The following is a 19249-nucleotide window of genomic DNA, read 5'->3' as shown; positions in this document are numbered from 1 at the left end:
TTATTTTCTAGACACTTCTAGACACACTCTCTATAGTTGCAGCTGTCATTACTTTGCCTTCATGCCGTATGAGTACCCATGCAATATATTCCCTGCACATAGACACCATTTCAATTTCTAGGCGTTGTTCGTAATTCCTTGCCTGCCTGAGTGGAAATGCTGAGCTCTCCAGAAGATTGGGAAGTTTTACGGGCAAAGGAGGGATGCACACAGTCTATGCTTGATGGATTTGCCATTGCAACAAAGCTCAGAAACAATAGGCTTCAAATTTCATAAGTGTACAGTAATTGCATTTAACAAGATTTCAGATTGCATCTTGCGTTGCCCCACCCCTAGAGACAGACTGGATTCAATAGCTCAAGCAATCCAAAATATTCTGACAAATGGCAGCGTTCCTAAGGGACGCAGTGAAGAATGAAAAGCAGCAGATATCAGCAGTTGTGAAAAAGTAAAGAACACTTTAAATAGTACCTGTACCTTGTTATGAGAAAGTAGTGTGACAATACAAATGCTATGACGACCTATAAAGACAACCCTGCTTCTTTCAGAGTACTAAATTGCTTACCACCAACATGGATAATTTAGAAATCTTTCAGAGAACAAGGATGGCCATATTAAAATAAACTGCCCATATTTGGGCAGTGGCACATTCACTACACAAATTGGAGGAAGCACTCAGAGGTAAGGGAAGAGACAATTTGAACTTGAACATACACACAGTTGAACATCTCTAACAGCAATGGTAAAATGAGCTTTTACCCTGGTATGCTTTACCATGGATCACAATAGTGGCAGACCAATCAATAATTACAGTTTCTAACCGAATGAACGCCACCACATTCATATCCAAACGGACCATGCTGCCAACTAATAGCCATGCCATTGAGTCAAATCAGGCAAGAGCTTTCAAATGCACCTTCTGATACACCTTGTATAGACGGACAAAATTGAATTGACATAATGTTAGTGCAAACTCTGTGGCAGAAGCTTATTGTAAAATCAGCTTGTGTGATGTAAAACTACGCAGTCATGCCAATAAATTGCCGAGATCAGCCTGCAAAGAACTCTGGAAGCAAAGAAAGCAGAAATTGTCCTTAAAATGTGCTGTAACTGAATAAATAAAGCTGTGTTATTTTCAAATGGTCCCTTTGAATTCAGGGAACAGCCACATAAAACAAAAGAATGAGGTTTGTTTTAAAACTGAGGTATATAATAAGAGTTGGTGTTTTTCCACTATCTTTGCTTGGTTGATACCGTATGTCATTTTCATTATTTCTTGTGCAAAAGAACTTTGTTTCAAATTTGGTCGTCTTTTTTGCGACCCCGATACAAACTCTCAAATATTGTGCTGGGGCGCAAACAAACAGTTCTCTATATCCGAAAAAGTAAGACATTACACAGAATAGCAAGTTTACCTTGTATTTGGACAGTACACCATTGAGCAGAAAGTTATCTGCAATCGTTGTAATGCTTTATAATAACAAATAAATAAAAATCCAGGCTAAATACAATGTATACACAAGGTACTGTTTTAAACTCCTCCCGATTAAATTATCAACATGCTCCATACATCTACATTGAGATTATCAGATTTTAAATTAATTAAAATCAACTTTATAAAATGGCCAACATTTCAGATCGGATTTGTCAAGTTGTACAACAGTGTTTCTCATTGAGGCAATTTTAAAACCAGTCCAGTGTGGCAGTATCTCCTCATTTTATTGCACCTTGTAAAATCTGAAGCATTATTTCAACCGTGAACAAAATTTGCAACACTCTGAACATGTGCTTTATTGATTTAGTTCAACTCGAAAAAACAAGAACTGCATTTTGTTTCTTGGAAAAAAATAACAGCATAATCTGCATGGATGCAAAACCATGGAAAGCAGTATAGCTGCTGTACGTTTATACTATAGTATTTTGAAGAATTAAAACCTCCGGTCATTTGACTATTTCATAAGAAAAACACAGACAGGTAAATCTTAACTTCTGATTGTATATATAAGCTCCGTTCCATTTAATATACAGTATTTAGGAAAATAAATTAGCACTAAAGTCATCATAGGGACATCAGGACAAATTATATGGCATTGATCACTTAAAAGGGCAAGAAGCAGGATTCGCAAAAATAGTGTTCTTCGATCCACAGATGTTGCTACAGCTGTTTAGCCATTACATTCCTTCCTGCAACCGAGGATTCCCGACAGGATTTTAAACTTCTGATATTCGAATCTCAAACCCTGACTGGAAGTGCAGTTGTGCGAAGGAGAGCATCCTGGAAGCGTGTAGAGATCTAGGGTCACACCTCCGGGGGGGTGTTTGTGATATCGGAGACAAAGACGCATCCAGCCCACCACCCTGCACAGACTGTTCCACTATGACACCGTCAACATGAAGGAGAGCGAGTTCAAATTTTTGAAGGACATTAAAACACTGAAAAACTGTTGCCAAAGGCAGCTGTAGCAAGACATGGATATGCTTAATGCAAATTTCGTTTCAGGAACCCCATTACTTAACCCTCAGGGAATGTAACTTGTAACTTGAAAAACCGTAAAAGGCTCACAATCATTTGATAATGAAAGTCCACAAAAACACAATTTAGTTAGGCCTTCGCATTGTTTTAAAGCCTTTTTGTGTTCAGAAAAGAAACCAAAACATGGATTGTACTGTGCGGATGAAATATAACAACTGATTGTACTTTCTAAAGGTTTTTGTTTTTCTGTTCCTTGGTGTTTAGCTCATTCAAACTAAAATTCACATTTGAAGCGTAACAACATGCAGCCTGGGGATAGTGCCATGGTCTCAGAGAACACAACATGACATCAACATCTTTCAGCAAAACCCCGACAAAACGAGAAACGCATGTCGCCTCGCGGTTTCGGGATTCATAAATTAATGGACGATTCTGGGTGGGGAAAATTGACGTAGATGTAGTTTCTGGGACATCGAAGCATGACTGCTAGCATGCAAAACCTTTACTCTCAATGCATTGTTAAATAAAAACATGAATTGACGGTGTTGCAAATAAATCACAAGTATGTGTGTGTGTGTGTGTGTGTGTGTGTGTATATACACACATACACACACACACACACACAAACACAAAACTAGAACACATAAAAAGTAAAAACCTACCTAACTGCTTTAAACAGAGCATGCTATAGAACATCACATGACGTGGAAAGGATTTGGGAGCAGTGGCGAAAAAAGGCAAAACTCATGATTGAACAAATGCTGATGTCTGTTGCGGCATTGGCAGAAGATGTCTATGAAAGTTCATTTTCCCCCATCTCTCTCCCTTGGCGTTCTCTGTTCCAGTGTTGAAATGACCTTTTATTTCGTCGTCGTCGTTTTTTTCCTTTTCTTGCTTGCGTTTCCTTGTCAAAACTGTAAGGAGTGAATTTACAGGGCCAGGTGGGGAGCTCTAGTTAAATCCAGTGTCGGTGTGGTAGCTGGGGTGGTTGTCAGCTGTGAGTTGTGTGGTTTCTGTGGCTGATGATGGCTGCATCACAATCGGCGCATCTCCCTCTGCAAAAGACAAACGGTCTCAAGGTCTCAATTGTGGAAAAACAGAAAAATACACCCAGATCGTTTTATACCAAGAAGATTTTTCAGTGATTAAGTGAAAAAACTAAATGAAACCAAAAGCTAGAAAAAGCTGTCAAATCTTATAATTTCCAAATAGTTAAAATATAGTTTACCTAGCAGTTATATTTCACTCGTAACAATCCAAAACCTGTAACTTCTCTCATTTATTTACATATATTAAGAACTGTACCAAATGCAAGAACAGAAAAACAAATTATGAAATACTAATTGAGAGTAAATTTAAATTGTATCCTCTCTGCTGGCATGAAATCAAAAATGAAAAAAAAAAACACTTTCTGGGGATCGATTGATTTTCCAAATCAGAACTAAATAACTACAAATCGCTGGGATAAAAAAAAAAAAAAAAAAAAAAAAAAAACACAGAAAGCACACAAAGACAGGAAAAAGTTAGCCAAAAGGGACTGCTGGTATCCCTCTGATATTACAATTAGTCATGTGAATATGGAGAGGTTTGTTTATCAGCTTTTTCGTCACGGACGAAAAGATTCAGGATGGTGAAAGGAGTCTGATCTCTGTTCCTTAAGGACTAAATCACAGACAACGAGAGATTGCTCTTCTGGAAAATAAACTTTTAACTTATTTGACAAGTCACCAGGGAGAAGCCTTAATTAATACTGAATCAAAGGATTATGGTAAGATAAGGCAATACAGTCTGTTATGCAGCACTTAGAACAATGGTAACTTGATACTAAAGCTCATCCGGCACTTACAATGCATGGAACGTAAACCATAATTAGTGAGGACATCATAATCATGAATAGAGGTTGATGGGATCTACGCAACAACCACAGAATAGCCCTGATCTATAGAACATATTAACCCAAGATAAGTAGGATGGATTCTGGTGGAGAGCCAGGACCCACAACAGTAAAGACGATGGCATTCTGGCATTTATGTGCATGGACTAGGGTTGTGACGAATTTCAAATCCGCATTCGTTGACATTGAACTTCGCACATTTTTAGCGAATCTGAACTCCATCGAATGCTAAATTAAATGTTTTTGACAAATTCGGATTTGTAACAAAATAGGTTTGTCTTCCCACTGCAACTTGCACATCCAGTCAGCTCATTCAGTCGGTATGTTCCAGAATTTACTCTCAGTCAGTCTCAGTCACTTCAGTTCAAAATTGCTTAGGGAAAAATCGAACTTGGCACTTGTGTAATAATATATTATATTGTGTTTCGTGGTATGATATTAAGCATTAGTTTATTTTTTAAATTTGAAACCTATTGAATAATTGTATGTCCACACGGCGTGCCTATTCTGTGTTAAAACAAATTACATTTTATGGCATGTCATAATTACTTCTTACAGATTAATAAAATGTATGAAAATCTATCTGCTAGTACTCTAAAGCCTTGCCACCTATTGTGTTTTTCGAAAATGTAACATTATAAACAATGAGAAGATACCAAATTACGAGGGTAAAATGTATTAGTACATGCATATTTTATTATCGGCATATTTTGAAAAGAGTAAAACATGGCGGAAGTAGTGTGGGTTTAAGAAATTACGTAAAAAGTTGTTGAAATGTTTAAATACCCAGTTGTTGACAGGAAAACCACCCAGTCGAGTACAAAGTGAACATATTTTCAGTGTTGCTGGTGGCATCTGTGATGATCATAAAAGCAGGCTACTGCCTAAAAATGCAACTTGTGTTTTAATTTACCACTACTAAACAAGTAAAGTAATAATGGTATTAGATACATGATAAGACATTATGATGACTTGTGCAACTGCTACAATTTAAAAAGTGAAATACAAATCTCCATTACGAGTGGATGTTAATTTCAGATCTAACACACTTACAGCTTTCATTTAAAATAAAAGTTTAATATTGCATATTTTTTTTATAAAGATTTTACAGTAATACTGGCAAGTTAAAAAATGCCTCAACTAAATACACTACACGCGCGCATTTAATGCTTTTAAATCTGCATTCGACGTTACCCGGACGCTTACTCTTCCGCTCACCTCGCTCGTCGGACTGTAGCTGTGCTTCCAGGTCTTCTGGGGAGACGTAGAACTCCCGCTCCTCGCCCTCGGGGGGCTTGGGTTTACACTTCCCGCAGCAGCAGTTACAGCAGCAGCACAGGCAGCAGCAGAAGTAGCAGCCCGTCACCAGGCCGCAGAACACGAACAGAGCCTGCGCAGAGGGGCGGAACAGAGGGGTCAAATGGGACGGGGCGTCTCACACCTGACACCTCCCACACAGGTACCCCGAGCTCCCTCGTTGGGTCCATTTAAACTATAAGGCACAAACGACTAATCATGGACAAATATCAGCGGTTTTATCATCTTGCAAGTCGATCGTGTGTTACAAGTTCATAATACTGTAAAGGTTTTCGTCATTAGTTTTAATATCAGGCATATTTACTGACTTGAGTATTGATAGCTATGGATCTGATGTAAAAAATCCTCTTACCTTTGCCCACCAGCTGGACAAGACGAAATACGTATTTACATTCTCCTCTCCGAACTGCTCCGCTACGTAGAGCCCCAGCGAGCCGTACTTGTCGTAGATGTTGCGTTTGGTGGGGTCGTTCAGGATCGCATGGGCGTTGTTGATCTCTTTGAACTTGTCTGCAGCTTCTGGGTTGTCTGGATTCTTGTCAGGGTGATACTTCAGGGCAAGTTTCCTGTGAAGAGGAGGGGGGAATAGATGAGAAAAAAAAATAAAAAAATAAAACAATTTGCCGCTATGCAAAACAAGGTCAAGTGAAATTCAAAATACGTGTATGTGGCAAGCAAATACAGACGCATGTCCTTTCAGATCTACAGAGCAAGCATTACTACAGTAACTCAGACCTGGATAAACAGTTTCTGTTCAAGGGAAAGTAGAAGACAAGAAGACAAGAATCCCAGAAGATGCTCTTAACTTCTTAACATACATTGTATAAAACCACAAAGCCCTGAATATTTGGTCTATGTGCAGGTTAATGTGCAACTGTGTCAAGGGATTTTTATTCTTAATCTGGAATGTATACAATTGGAAAATTACAAAAAATGCAGCAATGTTTACTGGAGACGAAGAGGGAGAAGGCCAACTAAACGGCCAGCACTTTATAGACAAAACAGCCCACTGTCTCCTCCTGCTGGATTTTATCACAAACGAAATAATACATATGAAAATAACCAAATTAAAAACAGACCTTCCCGCATGAAACACGTACATTGGCAGCACTTTCGAAGAGCACTCAGCATATCTTTTTGTATCAAGTCCTTAGGCAGTACTTTGTACTTCAAACATACTGTATCATGCAAAGACTCAAAACTCTCATCACATTAACTGGAAGGAAAGGTGGATTAAAATTTTAAAGAATGACCTAAAATGCTGCAATATTTAAACCATGACACCATCATTAAGCAATAGCTCAAAGTATTCTTCATGCTACGCTGGCATTACAAGAATAAACGGCGCATCCAGGACTCCACTGCACAACTCCAAGTCTATATTTCTGCTTTTCATACACACAGCAGCTGTCCCTACAGTACGATGAGACGTCTGGTTTGGTTTTTCACTACATTAACCTGTGCCTCTTAGGAATTCCCTGCTGCCAACACAAAAAAAAAAAAAACTCAATTTTTAATGAGAACAAACTAAAGGGTTTTAATTTGGTTTAGGATATAGTGGTGCTGCACTTTGTGCCCCATTTGTGGCCCATTTTCAAATTTAACATTTAATCTTTAGTTGTAGAGTTAAAATACAAACACTTACAGAACAATTAGTCATCAATCATGGTGCTATACCAGCCTGCCTGGCCAAACATCTACAAAAAGCACACATGCTCTGCCCCCCCACTCTAGTTAGCCACTGCTAAACCCCATCCGAAAGCACCCCCCCACCCTCAACAATTCAGTATCACACAACCTTTCCTACATTTATGTGGGAAACCCTGTTTACTCAGGTGTGTCTTGGAAAACTGCACTCAAGATATAACCCTGACTGAACCGTTTTAACTCCAAACGTGACGACTTACCTATAAGATTTCTTGATGTCGTCTGGAGTGGCATTCTTGTCTATACCCAGCACGTGGTATAGCGTCTCCCCTGATGTGGACAGGGATCGCTGCCTCTGCTGTTCCGCCATGTTTTACTCTCTGGGCAATCTGGAGAAGAGACAACAAATTAGACAACAAATTAGGAAACTCCTTCAATAACGTTTCTGGCTAGAGAGATTCATTTTGTGTTATTGTGGAGACTTAAAAATAAAAAGTCAGCCATTTACTGTGTGCCACTGACAAGTGAAAATGCTCTGAAGAGACTTCTCAGATGGAATGGTATGGAATGATTCAAAAATGGAATTAAACAAACCCAGGCCATTCACTGACTGAAAACTTCAGTACAAACACTGTACTGAATTCACACAATTCAATTCAAAATGCTACATCAGGTCTGTTCAAGTAGCATGTGCTGGACTTGAACTGCTGTTAAACAGTTAAACATGGTGGCATACAATGAAACAGTCCACGTGTGTTTATTGGATCACCTTGATACAAACTGGTGAACTGTATTTGAACTTTGTTAGAGGCAAAGGAAATCCTCCGTATACATAAGCAAATGGGGAGGAGAAACCAGAGCAGTGAATCACAGGTTTATTCAAAACAGGAGTGTGTGGCCGTAGATCACACTTTCTGAGTCAAAATTAAAGTGCACTGTGGGGTCAGCACATTAACAGACTTTGTGACATAGTGGTTATAGAACACAGTTACAGTCATATGCAAATGCACACAAAAATAAAGGTATAAATGTGTGTGTGCCCACATGGGGGAAAGACACTAACAAGGGCTCATCCAATGTGCCAGCAGCTCCTGCCTCCTGTATCCTTCATGTCCTGGCCATTTAGTTCTGCAGAGATTTAGCCCAGGGACTAGCCATCTGAGGATTATTGCAGATTGAGTCTTAACCTGAGAAAATCACCCCCCCCAACAACAAAAAAAAACATCAGACCAATTGGTTATCTAACCCTGTGGTATTTTGACTCCTGGAATTGTAGTTTTTAAGGAGTTGTAGAGTAATATCTGTATGAAGAATGCAGATCTTATACACAGGTTTAAGACTACAGACAAACAAATGATTTACATACATACTTAGTCTTTTATGGATGGTACTAAACTAGATGTATCATTTAAGAGCAAGAATTAAAAGATCACTGAGCATTTCAGGCGGTTTACATTACGGAGAATATCAAAATACAATGATATGATCTGGAAGGATCTCGGGTTGCACTGAGGTTTAAATTAATCTTAATAATAGTTAATAACAAAGAAAATAACAAAATAAAATGCAATCTTTTCCTTCCGCCCAATCAGCAAAGGTGTAACCCTATCTTAATGTATAATCTGACAGCCTGTCAGGGAAAATTAACAGATTATCCCGACTATGTATCGGGATACATGGTGGGTTATTTCAGAACCGCACGCCTGTTCAGTGTAGAGATCAAAATAGCTCCAGCACTCGGATGTATAAAACAGGGGAATTAGCAAGTTACACTGTACAGCAGGGGAATTCTGGCTCTGGCTAACAGGCTGCAATAAAACTGAAATAAATCCTAGAGGGCACAGATGAAGTTAAATCCTGTGTTTTCCTGTCAGCTGAAGGCCTTGTATTTAAAGCATGAGGGAGAGGTCCTACATAAGCAGCCTTGAAAAATACAAAAGTCTTCAAGAACTGTGCTACATTAGCAATCACCTGGGTCAATACAGCAGATGAATAAAACAAAAAAACACTTGAAATATCAATCAAGAAACATGAGAAACAGGCCTGCAGATACAACCGAATTCTAATGTATACAAAATCCTATAGCTTCCAACTATAATAAATAGTTATATGCCAGACTGACCAACAGTCATCAATTCAAAAAAAGTTAAAATACTAAAACACAAATAAAAATTATACGAATGTCCGTTTCTCTGTTCCTCTGCTACCAGACATGGCAGCTCAGTAGGTCATTAAGCCTGATTACTCCAGGAGATTCCCTGACTAAGAAACAACCCTGCAATGCAGCTTTAAAGCCCCTGGCTTTCCCACTGCGCCATATGGACAAACTAAATTACCCCCCCCCCTCCCCTCTACTGACCCACTTATGTCAACTGGGGGAAAAAATACAAAAAGCATTTTAAAAACCTTTACCCATGTATAAGGTATGAGGTGTCTGAAAGAGCAAAACTAACCTCTGCCTGTCATACAGCAAAAAACAAAAACACAAAACAGTGTACAGCCAGGTTTACTTCCCCATCATCTGAAATTCCAAGGTGTCATAACATATCACAGACAGGCTATCCCCGTCACTTCTGGCTTTGGAGTCTCCTTCCATATCCATCCTTCTAGATCTGTGCTAGTCTGTCACAGGCTTTCAAAATCACTGACAGATGGTTAGTTACTTCGGGGTAGTTGAACATAGATGTGTGAACATCCGAGGACAAGCTTTTGGAAATAACAGAACATGAAAAATAAACAAAACAAACAACAAGCAAGAAAAACTCACCACAATGTTGTAGAGGGACTTCAATGCAATGATAAACGAAAGCCCGAATCATTTGCGAAATTGGTTAGGCACGAGAAGAAAAAATAAAAATAAAAAGCCAGTGAAATCTCGGGCACCATTTCTAACGTGACCAATTAATGGGATCTTACTGCACCAGAAAACTGCAACAAAAACAGTGACAGCTTCAACAAAATGCCAGATCTGCTTATTGCTAAATTCATCTCTGCCCCAGCCTTGAAATGCAGCAGAACAGTGTGCCGGTACAGTAGAACTGAGCCAAACATTTCCTACCAATCCAGCGATTATTATTGTGCAAGACTTGCAACTGCCAAGAGGAAAACTGCTTCAGTTAATGAGACAATTCATTATCACAGTCTGCCCTGAAAGAGGCACACACAGCACATTACACTGTGGATGCTTAGTAAAACGAGAGTGCAATTTACATTGTGAACACAGGATTTCAGTATATATATATATATATACACAAGCTTGTTTAATGCATGAGATCAGCTTTATTCCAAAAAAGGTTGTGTATCCTGAAAACAGGAAGACAGCCAGACCGAAATATACTAATACCGAATGTACCAGGGCAATTTAAGTGAATTCGTAAGCGACCTTCAGTTCTCTGTAACTGCTTCAAGGCAATTAGGAGTGACATCAGGACTGCATAAAGCACCACACATAACATAATAGCCTTGGGTTGCTGCTGGATTACGTTTTGTTTGTTTCGTGCATCAAACCTAGTCTCTTGCCATTCATTTCACATCAATAGCACCGTTTTAAATCTTTTATCTGTTAACTTATACATCATGACATCTTTCAAATATTCAGTTTTGAAAACAAGTGGACCACAGTGCACGGCCCTGGAAACAAAATGGGCTTTCAAATATTCTAGGACAATCGTTACAGGCATATTATCACAGTAATTTGGTTGCTGGTTGAAAAGCTTGTTTAACCAAAAAATACATAAAAGTAGTAAGCACTCTTTCGATGCAGATCCATGTTTTTCCGTTTTGGAGGCAGTATTAGCCAGCCGAGGGTCGAGTCAGGTTTGCAGTAATCTAATAAGCTGCTACATTGTCACCACCGGGGAACAGCAGCCTTTAAAGCAAACCACGTCCACCTGGCAGTCATCCATTTGCTTTTACTACCGCAACTGCTTTACACAGCCCCCATGCAGGCCTCTTCTGCGCATGCCCCTCAAGGTTTCTGTCCTAAACGCCTGTGCGAAACGCCTCCTAAGCTCTTCTTTACCAGGTTACCCCAACCAGCTGATCAACTCAACTCCAAAGCCCTTTCTTTTCTCTGATCCATATGCTCACTTCTCCACTCTCAAACACTCAAACCAGGGTCCTCCCATTAAGCAAAATGACCTCCCTTTGCTTTTAGCCCGTGGCAGTTGGCTCTCATTCACTCCCATTTCATTTCCTGCATTTTCCTTCCTCCTCCAAATCCCCAATTATTGCTGTCCATCGATGTAAAGTGATTTTGTGCAGAAAACCATGAAACAAAAATGAGGCCTTAACTGCAATTGTGCATTCTTGAAACATATCTTCCTGGTGTTTTGAGGAAGTACAATTTATATTTACAAAAAATGAGGCTGCCCAGATACAAAATTAAACCACTTTTGGTTTGGAAGGGGAGGTATTCATGTGACTATGTCCTTGAATAGGAACTCAAGACTTGCAGAGTTTGAGATGCATCTTGATTTTGATTACCACTATTACAGGAGAAATATAGCTTCCCACCCCCAAGAGCAGTTTCCTTACGAGGCGCAGTGAAGTCGGTGTAGCGCAGTGGAGTTGGTGGAGCTGCTATCGACCTTTCTTTTTGATGGGCGGCCACACGAAATTAAAGCAGCTGGTCGTCAGCAAAAATCACCCCAGTTCAAAACATTTAACCCTAACCTCCCCTAAACAGTGCTATGCTATCTCAGTCTGGTCTTCAAGTAGGCAACATCCAATCAGATGCCCCTCAGCATGTGAGAAGAGCATCACATTACCATTATGGTGACAAGACCCTGCTTCCTCAGTTATGTTAACCTTTATAACACCCCCTTCACTGTAGCAGTGCTGTATCGGGTGTGGAGTTTTCTAAGGATTAACATCCCTGTTCCTGGACAGTTGCATATTTCAGGACCTTTGGGAAAGCTGGTGGAAATATCGGCCATTTCTCTGATAAGTGACCATTCCAAAAATTGAAAATACAAAATACAAGTTAGAGCAATGATATAAAAATATAGGAGGGGGAAAACGATACACATTATATTGCATAGTGAGATACAAACCCCCAGTTGTGAACATTTCTGCATACAAGTTACTCAAAGGAAAACGCTTTCACCATAAAAAACCCTAAACAGCAACTCAGGTTTCAAATCTGAATATAGTTTCCACCCCCCAACATACAATGAAAGAAAAAAACATGGGGAGGACCATCTAGACATTTAAAACCTTGTAATGATTATAGTAGTCTTTAGGATAATATAATCAATGTATTTGTTCTCTGTGTTCACATGATTTAGTTTTAAAATGTGCCTCATTTGAATAATCAACAAAGAGGAAAAAGTATAGATTCATAGGACCATAGGTCGATCTCCATTGGACAGACACATAAGTTGGACTACAATTAGATATACTACATCTATATTTAAGCTAATTTATCTGTCATTCTGCAATGTGCTGAGCACTTATGGTATCTACATATAAATAATATTGAAGATGTGACTAAAGTAACATTATCTTAAAGTTAGGTAGACTCCTTAACAGTATTTCACCATCTAAACCCCGCTCCACGGTTAAGTGTCTTTAAAACACTGACTGTCTGCAAATTACTACGAGTCTGATTCGTGCATCTACAGTACTGAATACACTGAACTCTCTCCAAGGCCTGCTGTAAGGCTTAACTTGTAAGGGGGAATCTGGCCTCTTGTCTAAGATATCTAGAGCTCTAGTTTAAATTTGCCACAGGTGCCTTTTATGGTAGAAGCCCTCTCTAGAACACTGATTGAGAACAATCTAATCTTTGAAATATCTGGCAGCACAAAGTACAATTAAAATACTGTATGAGCAGTTTTCAAAGAACAATTGCCTTTTTTTTCTTGCGTCCCCATAAAATACATTGCAATTTCAAAACGATTTAAACCCAAAAAAAAAAAAAAAAGATTTAAAACTGGTCTTAATTCTTGGGTTGTCAAGACAGCAAAATGAAATGCATTAGCAGCTTGAATGAAATGGAAATGGCAGTAGCAAAATCTACAAGAGTGACTTTTTTAATAACTTTGTGAAACGTGTAGTGTTATCATGGTTTTAACTGCAGAATACTTTGGGTTTTCTAAAAAACAAAAAGTGTTAAACAAAACATACTGCAGTGATAGGCTGTATGATGCAGCGGGTTACTGTGCAAGATTGCTAGTAAATGAATAAACCAACTGAAGACGTACATAATTGAGATTTCTTTTACCTTCTCCGATTCATGCCACTTGGGGGTGAGAGAAATATAATTGAAAACAATAAAAGCCTTCTAGTAGAGTCTATAAAAAGTGAAGCAAATGATAATCTCAACATTCAAGGCAGGGGAGGGATGGGGGCTCAAATACACACAGGGCTTGTCTTACAGATCCAGATGAGAGGTAGTCTTGAACCACCCAATGTTATTTCAGGTAGGCTATTCCTAGTCGGTGAAACTGGCCAATAGGGGTGAGAAGGCAACAAACATTATGAACATTTTCACTGACAATTAATTGATGCAAAAGTCTTAACTATTGATAGTAATCAAATCATAAAATATATTAATGAACAGCTGAAAAGGCCTTGGTTTCAATTTGCTGAACCCACAACAAAATGAGAGACATGGCTGAGACTTACAGCAGCTTAAGCGTCATCTTCTGTTACAGGGTACAGCTACTGGTGGTGATGGGAAGACGATATACACCGACATCCCAAGAATGAGTGACAATTCTCTATGAATCCTCTCCAGATGCTATTGCTCAAACAGCTGTCATCACTTTCATTAACCAACTCGCATCAGGAAGCACCTTTCCTAACACCCCCATCAGTATTTCCACCCTCCGCTGTTGTACATCGAGGCTGTGGTTACAATCAATTTTACGATCTGCACTCCATGGACAAAATCAGGGTCTGCTCACTTGCCATGACAAAGCCAATTATATTTAGTTGCATTTTTTCTTCTTTTGGGCATTTAGAAAAGCCACGAGCCACTAAACACAAAGACTAGAAGTCAGGTGGTGTGATTAATAACTTCTGCAAAGCACAGATGGATGACTGTCACAAGACCTATAAAATGCTTCCACCACCATAATGTAAATTAAGAAATAGTTGTAACTTCAATGTATTTGGAATACTTCACAACTTCTGATTAACACTGTCGTTAGATCTTGTAAATTCAGATACTGATATGAAGGTATCACAGAAAGCAGTAGAGCTTTTTCCATTGATGGCTGTACAGTGCAGTGTTGAAGGTCTATGTGATCATTTCATATTTTGACAAAACTGAAGTCTTACATATACAAAAATCTTCCTCCCATTGTTTAGACTAATGCAGAACATCGACATTTCAACCATACAGTAATGGAGATGACAAATATTTAAATATGACTTCTCTCATCTGGAAATGAGCAAAAAACTATTAATATCAGACACTTCTATATGCAGTTCCAGTCACAAAATAAACATGATGAGAAAGTCAAAAACAAATAGGATTATAACCTTTTCTATTGGTCGGCCTTGACAAAGCGTTTCCACTAAAACCTATTAACCCTAAAGCTTGCACTGTGGGTGGACCTCAATTAAAATCAATAAAGTGTAATATGATCACCTCATTACGCCCTACAGGTACACACAGCTGCCTAGACTCAGTCTTTCTATGCTGCTGCATTAACACTTTTCAATAATAATAAAAATAAAGCATTTTATAGTCCATATCTGGGTTTAAATTCTCTATTTCGGTGTAGCACAAGTTGGTAATCGTCTTTTTAAACCCTTCGGCATCCACACAAGTTTGATTCAATGTAATGGGGCATACTAAGGCAGGGGAAATGGTACAAAAATTAAACTTATAGATCCACTGAAGTTATTCTTTGGGAATCTCTGCTTGATAGCCTTCCTTTTTTGTGTTATGATCCTTCAGTTTGTTATTCAGTACCAAACTGTATGGCTCTGTTTTTGTTTATTCCAGAGCAATTATTCCTGCTGCTTTCTCAGAAAGCTTTACTGACATTTTAAACAACTACATAAGATTATAAAGTGCCTAATTATGGCATAAAAAACACCTAGAAGAACATTTTCTTGGAGGCATACACATAAATAAATAAGCAGGGGATGTGAAGTGACTAAGCCTTATTAAGTAAACGTACGATTTTGCATTCCTAGGCCTGAATACAGCATACAAAGGCTGGGAAAAATCTCTTCTTATACATGATGTGTTCAGATGAAACTCACTTTTCTAAGTTTGTGTAGTGATAAGATCAGAGTATCTTTTAAGCGTTTCATGCATGTTTTAAGAGTCTGGCTTGATATAAAAAAATAAAAAAAAACACGGGGATAAACTAATGCTACATTTTCAATAAGGATTTCAAATGATTGATTCCCACTCTGCTGTGCAAAATTCAATTACCCATCTGTGGACATGCTTGGGTTACTGCTACAAGCAGGTGCTTCACCGATGATAAAATACAGAGAGACCTTACTATGATATAGGTTGAGCAAGTTGATCTCTGATCTCTAGCAAACGGATTAGATTGTCATAAGAGTGGGAATGAGAAACTTTTAAAGCAAATGTAAATAAAAAATCCAAAATAAACATTTGAGCACAGAGCAGAAATTAGATAAGGGGAGGGAAAAAACAACATTCAATCTTATATCACAGCACGCACCCTTTGTATACAGCAGGTCAGCCTGCGAGGCATATTAAAATCGGCCCTACTCCAAATCCAGCCGAGTGATCCTCACCCCCTCCCCCATGATGCTAATGATGTCATAATCACAACATAAAAACAGTTCATACTCTGAGTCAGACATCTGTCATAACTCACAGAACGTCATCTTCTTGTACTACACTGACCCACATTTTACCTCATGTCCAAGCTTTGGGTTCAGCCATTGACCACCAACACCAAATGGACTCTTTAAAGCATTGTAAGAGAATTAAAAGCATCCACAGCACTTTAATTAATTAGCTAATGGGGTAAGCATCAATCCTTTTTCTACAAAACAGTAACTGCTATGGGTATCAATACAAACTGTACTTATCCAATAGTAAGTCAAATTAAATGTATTTAAACATTCCTGGCATCTGTCAGGCTACACAATTTAAAACAAATTGAAGGGATATTCGAAAGCTATACCCATAGTTCATTCATACGATTACATAATGTATGAATAACCAAACTTTTAGTTAAATAAACATCATACAAAATATGAAGCTTAGAACAACTACTTCTGTTTATATATGGTGCACTGTGACCTTCCAGATCCCAAAAAATGGCATGCCTGTTTGCATAAAAGAAGCGTAACAGATTTTATTAAAGATTAGATCTGGGGACACAAATAAAAACATTCAGTTTCTTTATCTGGGAGTGATGCATAACAAACATGCTTCTATTGCAATAGTATAATGTGTTGTAAATAAGGCCTTATTTGCAAAGCAAACTAAATGTCCTTCAAATGTTTAGGAGAATCCCACAGGATAAAACATTTGGAAACATCTTCCATAAAACAAGACAAACAAAGCATATAATACCACTTTTACTTCTTATCAAATTAAAATATCTTAATATAACACTGATATGTTGATCAAATTCTCCTGTTAGTCTGCTTTCTGCAGAGCAACTGCTCACTGTTGAAATATAAAAGACCTTTCTATGAAATGGATATGCTATAAATGTAAGATTTGGGATGCTAACAGACATGCAATACATTCTGGTCCCCAGTGTCCTGATAAATCCAGAAAGATGTAACGAACACTCCTATTTTGAGGCATAACTCCCTCACACCTCTATAGTACATTTCATTTAGAATCAGTTACTCTACTAAACATTTTAATGTAAAAAAATGATGTTCACTGCTCTTTAGAGAGTCTCTGTACTTAATTATCAGAATGAGTTAATGTAACAAGAAATAAAGAAGGCACAACATGATAGCGTATTCCTTTTAGAGAAGATTAATACAAATGTCACATTAACAATGCTTACCTTATTTTAAGAGAGTATTCTGCACATCTCTGCAGTGCCCGAGCCTACACAGTGACAATACACTTTACATCTGAACCAATCTATAATCATGTCTTGACGAGATCATTGCAGTGAAATCATCTATTCCAGTACAAGTCTCTAGGCTGCAGTGACTCAGTCAGGCTTTAGCACCTTTGACTTGAAGAAAATTAACACCAGAAAAGAAGGTGTTATTGAATTTTAGACCAGTAAAATGTCACTGTATAGAAGGAGAATAAATGCTTGTAAAACTACGCACTGTACGGAGGCACAGTATTCAGGTTTTTTTGGGGAGATGAGATGTTGCGATGCTAAAATTGTATATAAGAAATGTTTTTATCCCAGAGCGTGTGGGTCTAAAACCTATGAAAACAAAAAGTGCTCTCAATTAGTTTCTTACAGGAATGTTGCTTTAATCTCACTAAAGGCCTGTTTTTGCTGAAGATGTGCTTGTACTTCAGTGAGTCTTGCAGCAAGTTCCTTCCAATACTTAGGCTACATAGTGCTGCTCAAACAAGCAAGGAAGGAAACAAGCAATGGTTAAAATGGTTAAACATAGGGTTAAACCAAATTTTAACCACAGCCTCATAACACCCTCATCCAGTGCGCACATAGCCTACATACACACACCTCAACTACTACTGCAGTTGACCACAGCTTGGCCTAGAAATCCTCTTCAGGGCTAAGGGCTACAACGCACACTTTTGTGAAATAACTCATTTTAAATCATGCTGGAACAGGTTGTTATTTATTTATGTGTATGTGTTTATTTGGGGGATTGACTGTACCATTTCCCATTACTTCCAAATGCCTAAACACTTGGGTAATGCTATTTAACTAAAACAAAAATACAATATATAATGTGGACTTTTCTGAAAATCAAGTGGCCTTCCGTGTGAGCCAGGAGAAACGACATATCAAAGAATTACTTCACGATTATTATAAAGAGGGAAAATGAAAGAAAATACAATGGAACGCATGAATGCTCAAAGTCATACGTCACAGACAGAAAGGTTCATTCGTTTAATGTAAATTGTAACTGTACGTTAAAAAAATAAAATATATAGATAGATTATGATTGAATGCATTTCATCTATTAATACATAAAGCTTAACTAATCATGAAGTGTGATCCATGGCCTAGGATTAGGTCTACTCTGAGATCCCTCACGCCTGGCTTTTTTGCAATGGGAAAAATACTGCGCCTGATCGTAAGAAAAGCCAAACGTGATCTGCGATCCAGCTCCCGTTCACATCACACGCATTCAAACAGACCCTGGGCTTGAATAACACACCGTCAATCGTAAGCATTACCTTAATCCACTGTATTTAAGAAAACGAGTGAATGAATCGCTGATTTCTAACACCATCGACATCATCGAGGCTTCCAGATTTATTTTAAAACTATTAGCAGGGAGAAAACCCACAAAAACAGCGAAAGCCTTCAAAGTTGAAGCGAATGGGGGGGAAAGGTGAGCGAAGCCAAAAGCAAATCATCTGCGTTCAACAGGATTGTGTTTATTTTATTCCCCCCCCCCCCCCCCATCGTTTGACAGAATGGATTTAAAGCGGCTAATCTGAGTGCTGCATCAAAAGCAGCAGCAGCAGCAGCAGCATCCATATTGGTTACTAGGCAAGACCACAGTCAGCAGTAATCCAAGGGCAGAATAAAGCAAAGCGTGCTATGCAAACGGGATGACATGTTTTTGCAAAAGCCGACCAAGTGCACCTCTTACCGTTGTGTCAGACTCGGCGGGTCGTGTCTCGGTCGGTGCAGGATCTGGCTGGATAAACGCTTTTGAATTATGGTTGCATCCCCAGCAAGAGCAAGAGCAAGAGCAAGAGCGAGCACGGGCAGCTGCAGAGCTCTCCCTCCGTCCCCGGTCACGCAGGACGTGCGCGCACCCCGGCGCCGGGGGAGTGACGT

General features: G+C 38.7%; 1 protein-coding gene across 2 annotated transcripts; it reads right to left on the bottom strand.

The window, feature by feature from the left end:
* Positions 1 to 1405: 1405 nt before the first annotated feature.
* dnajc5aa (DnaJ (Hsp40) homolog, subfamily C, member 5aa) lies at positions 1406 to 19220 on the bottom strand. Of its 2 annotated transcripts, none has more exons than XM_066702384.1 (5): positions 19059 to 19220; positions 7592 to 7720; positions 6037 to 6250; positions 5586 to 5757; positions 1406 to 3528 (listed from the first exon to the last, which is right to left on the bottom strand). In XM_066702384.1, exons 2-5 carry the CDS (start codon positions 7699 to 7701, stop codon positions 3425 to 3427), a joined length of 600 nt encoding a protein of 199 aa, XP_066558481.1. In that variant the 5' UTR covers positions 7702 to 7720; positions 19059 to 19220; the 3' UTR covers positions 1406 to 3424. The 2 variants fall into 2 exon arrangements, with proteins under 2 accessions (XP_066558481.1, XP_066558482.1); XM_066702385.1 differs by lacking the exon at positions 19059 to 19220 and adding an exon at positions 8395 to 8471.
* Positions 19221 to 19249: the final 29 nt, after the last annotated feature.

This window comes from Amia ocellicauda, chromosome 4 (assembly GCF_036373705.1).
Source record: "Amia ocellicauda isolate fAmiCal2 chromosome 4, fAmiCal2.hap1, whole genome shotgun sequence".
Taxonomy (NCBI): domain Eukaryota; kingdom Metazoa; phylum Chordata; class Actinopteri; order Amiiformes; family Amiidae; genus Amia; species Amia ocellicauda.
This window is presented reverse-complemented; position numbering and strand designations above follow the sequence as displayed.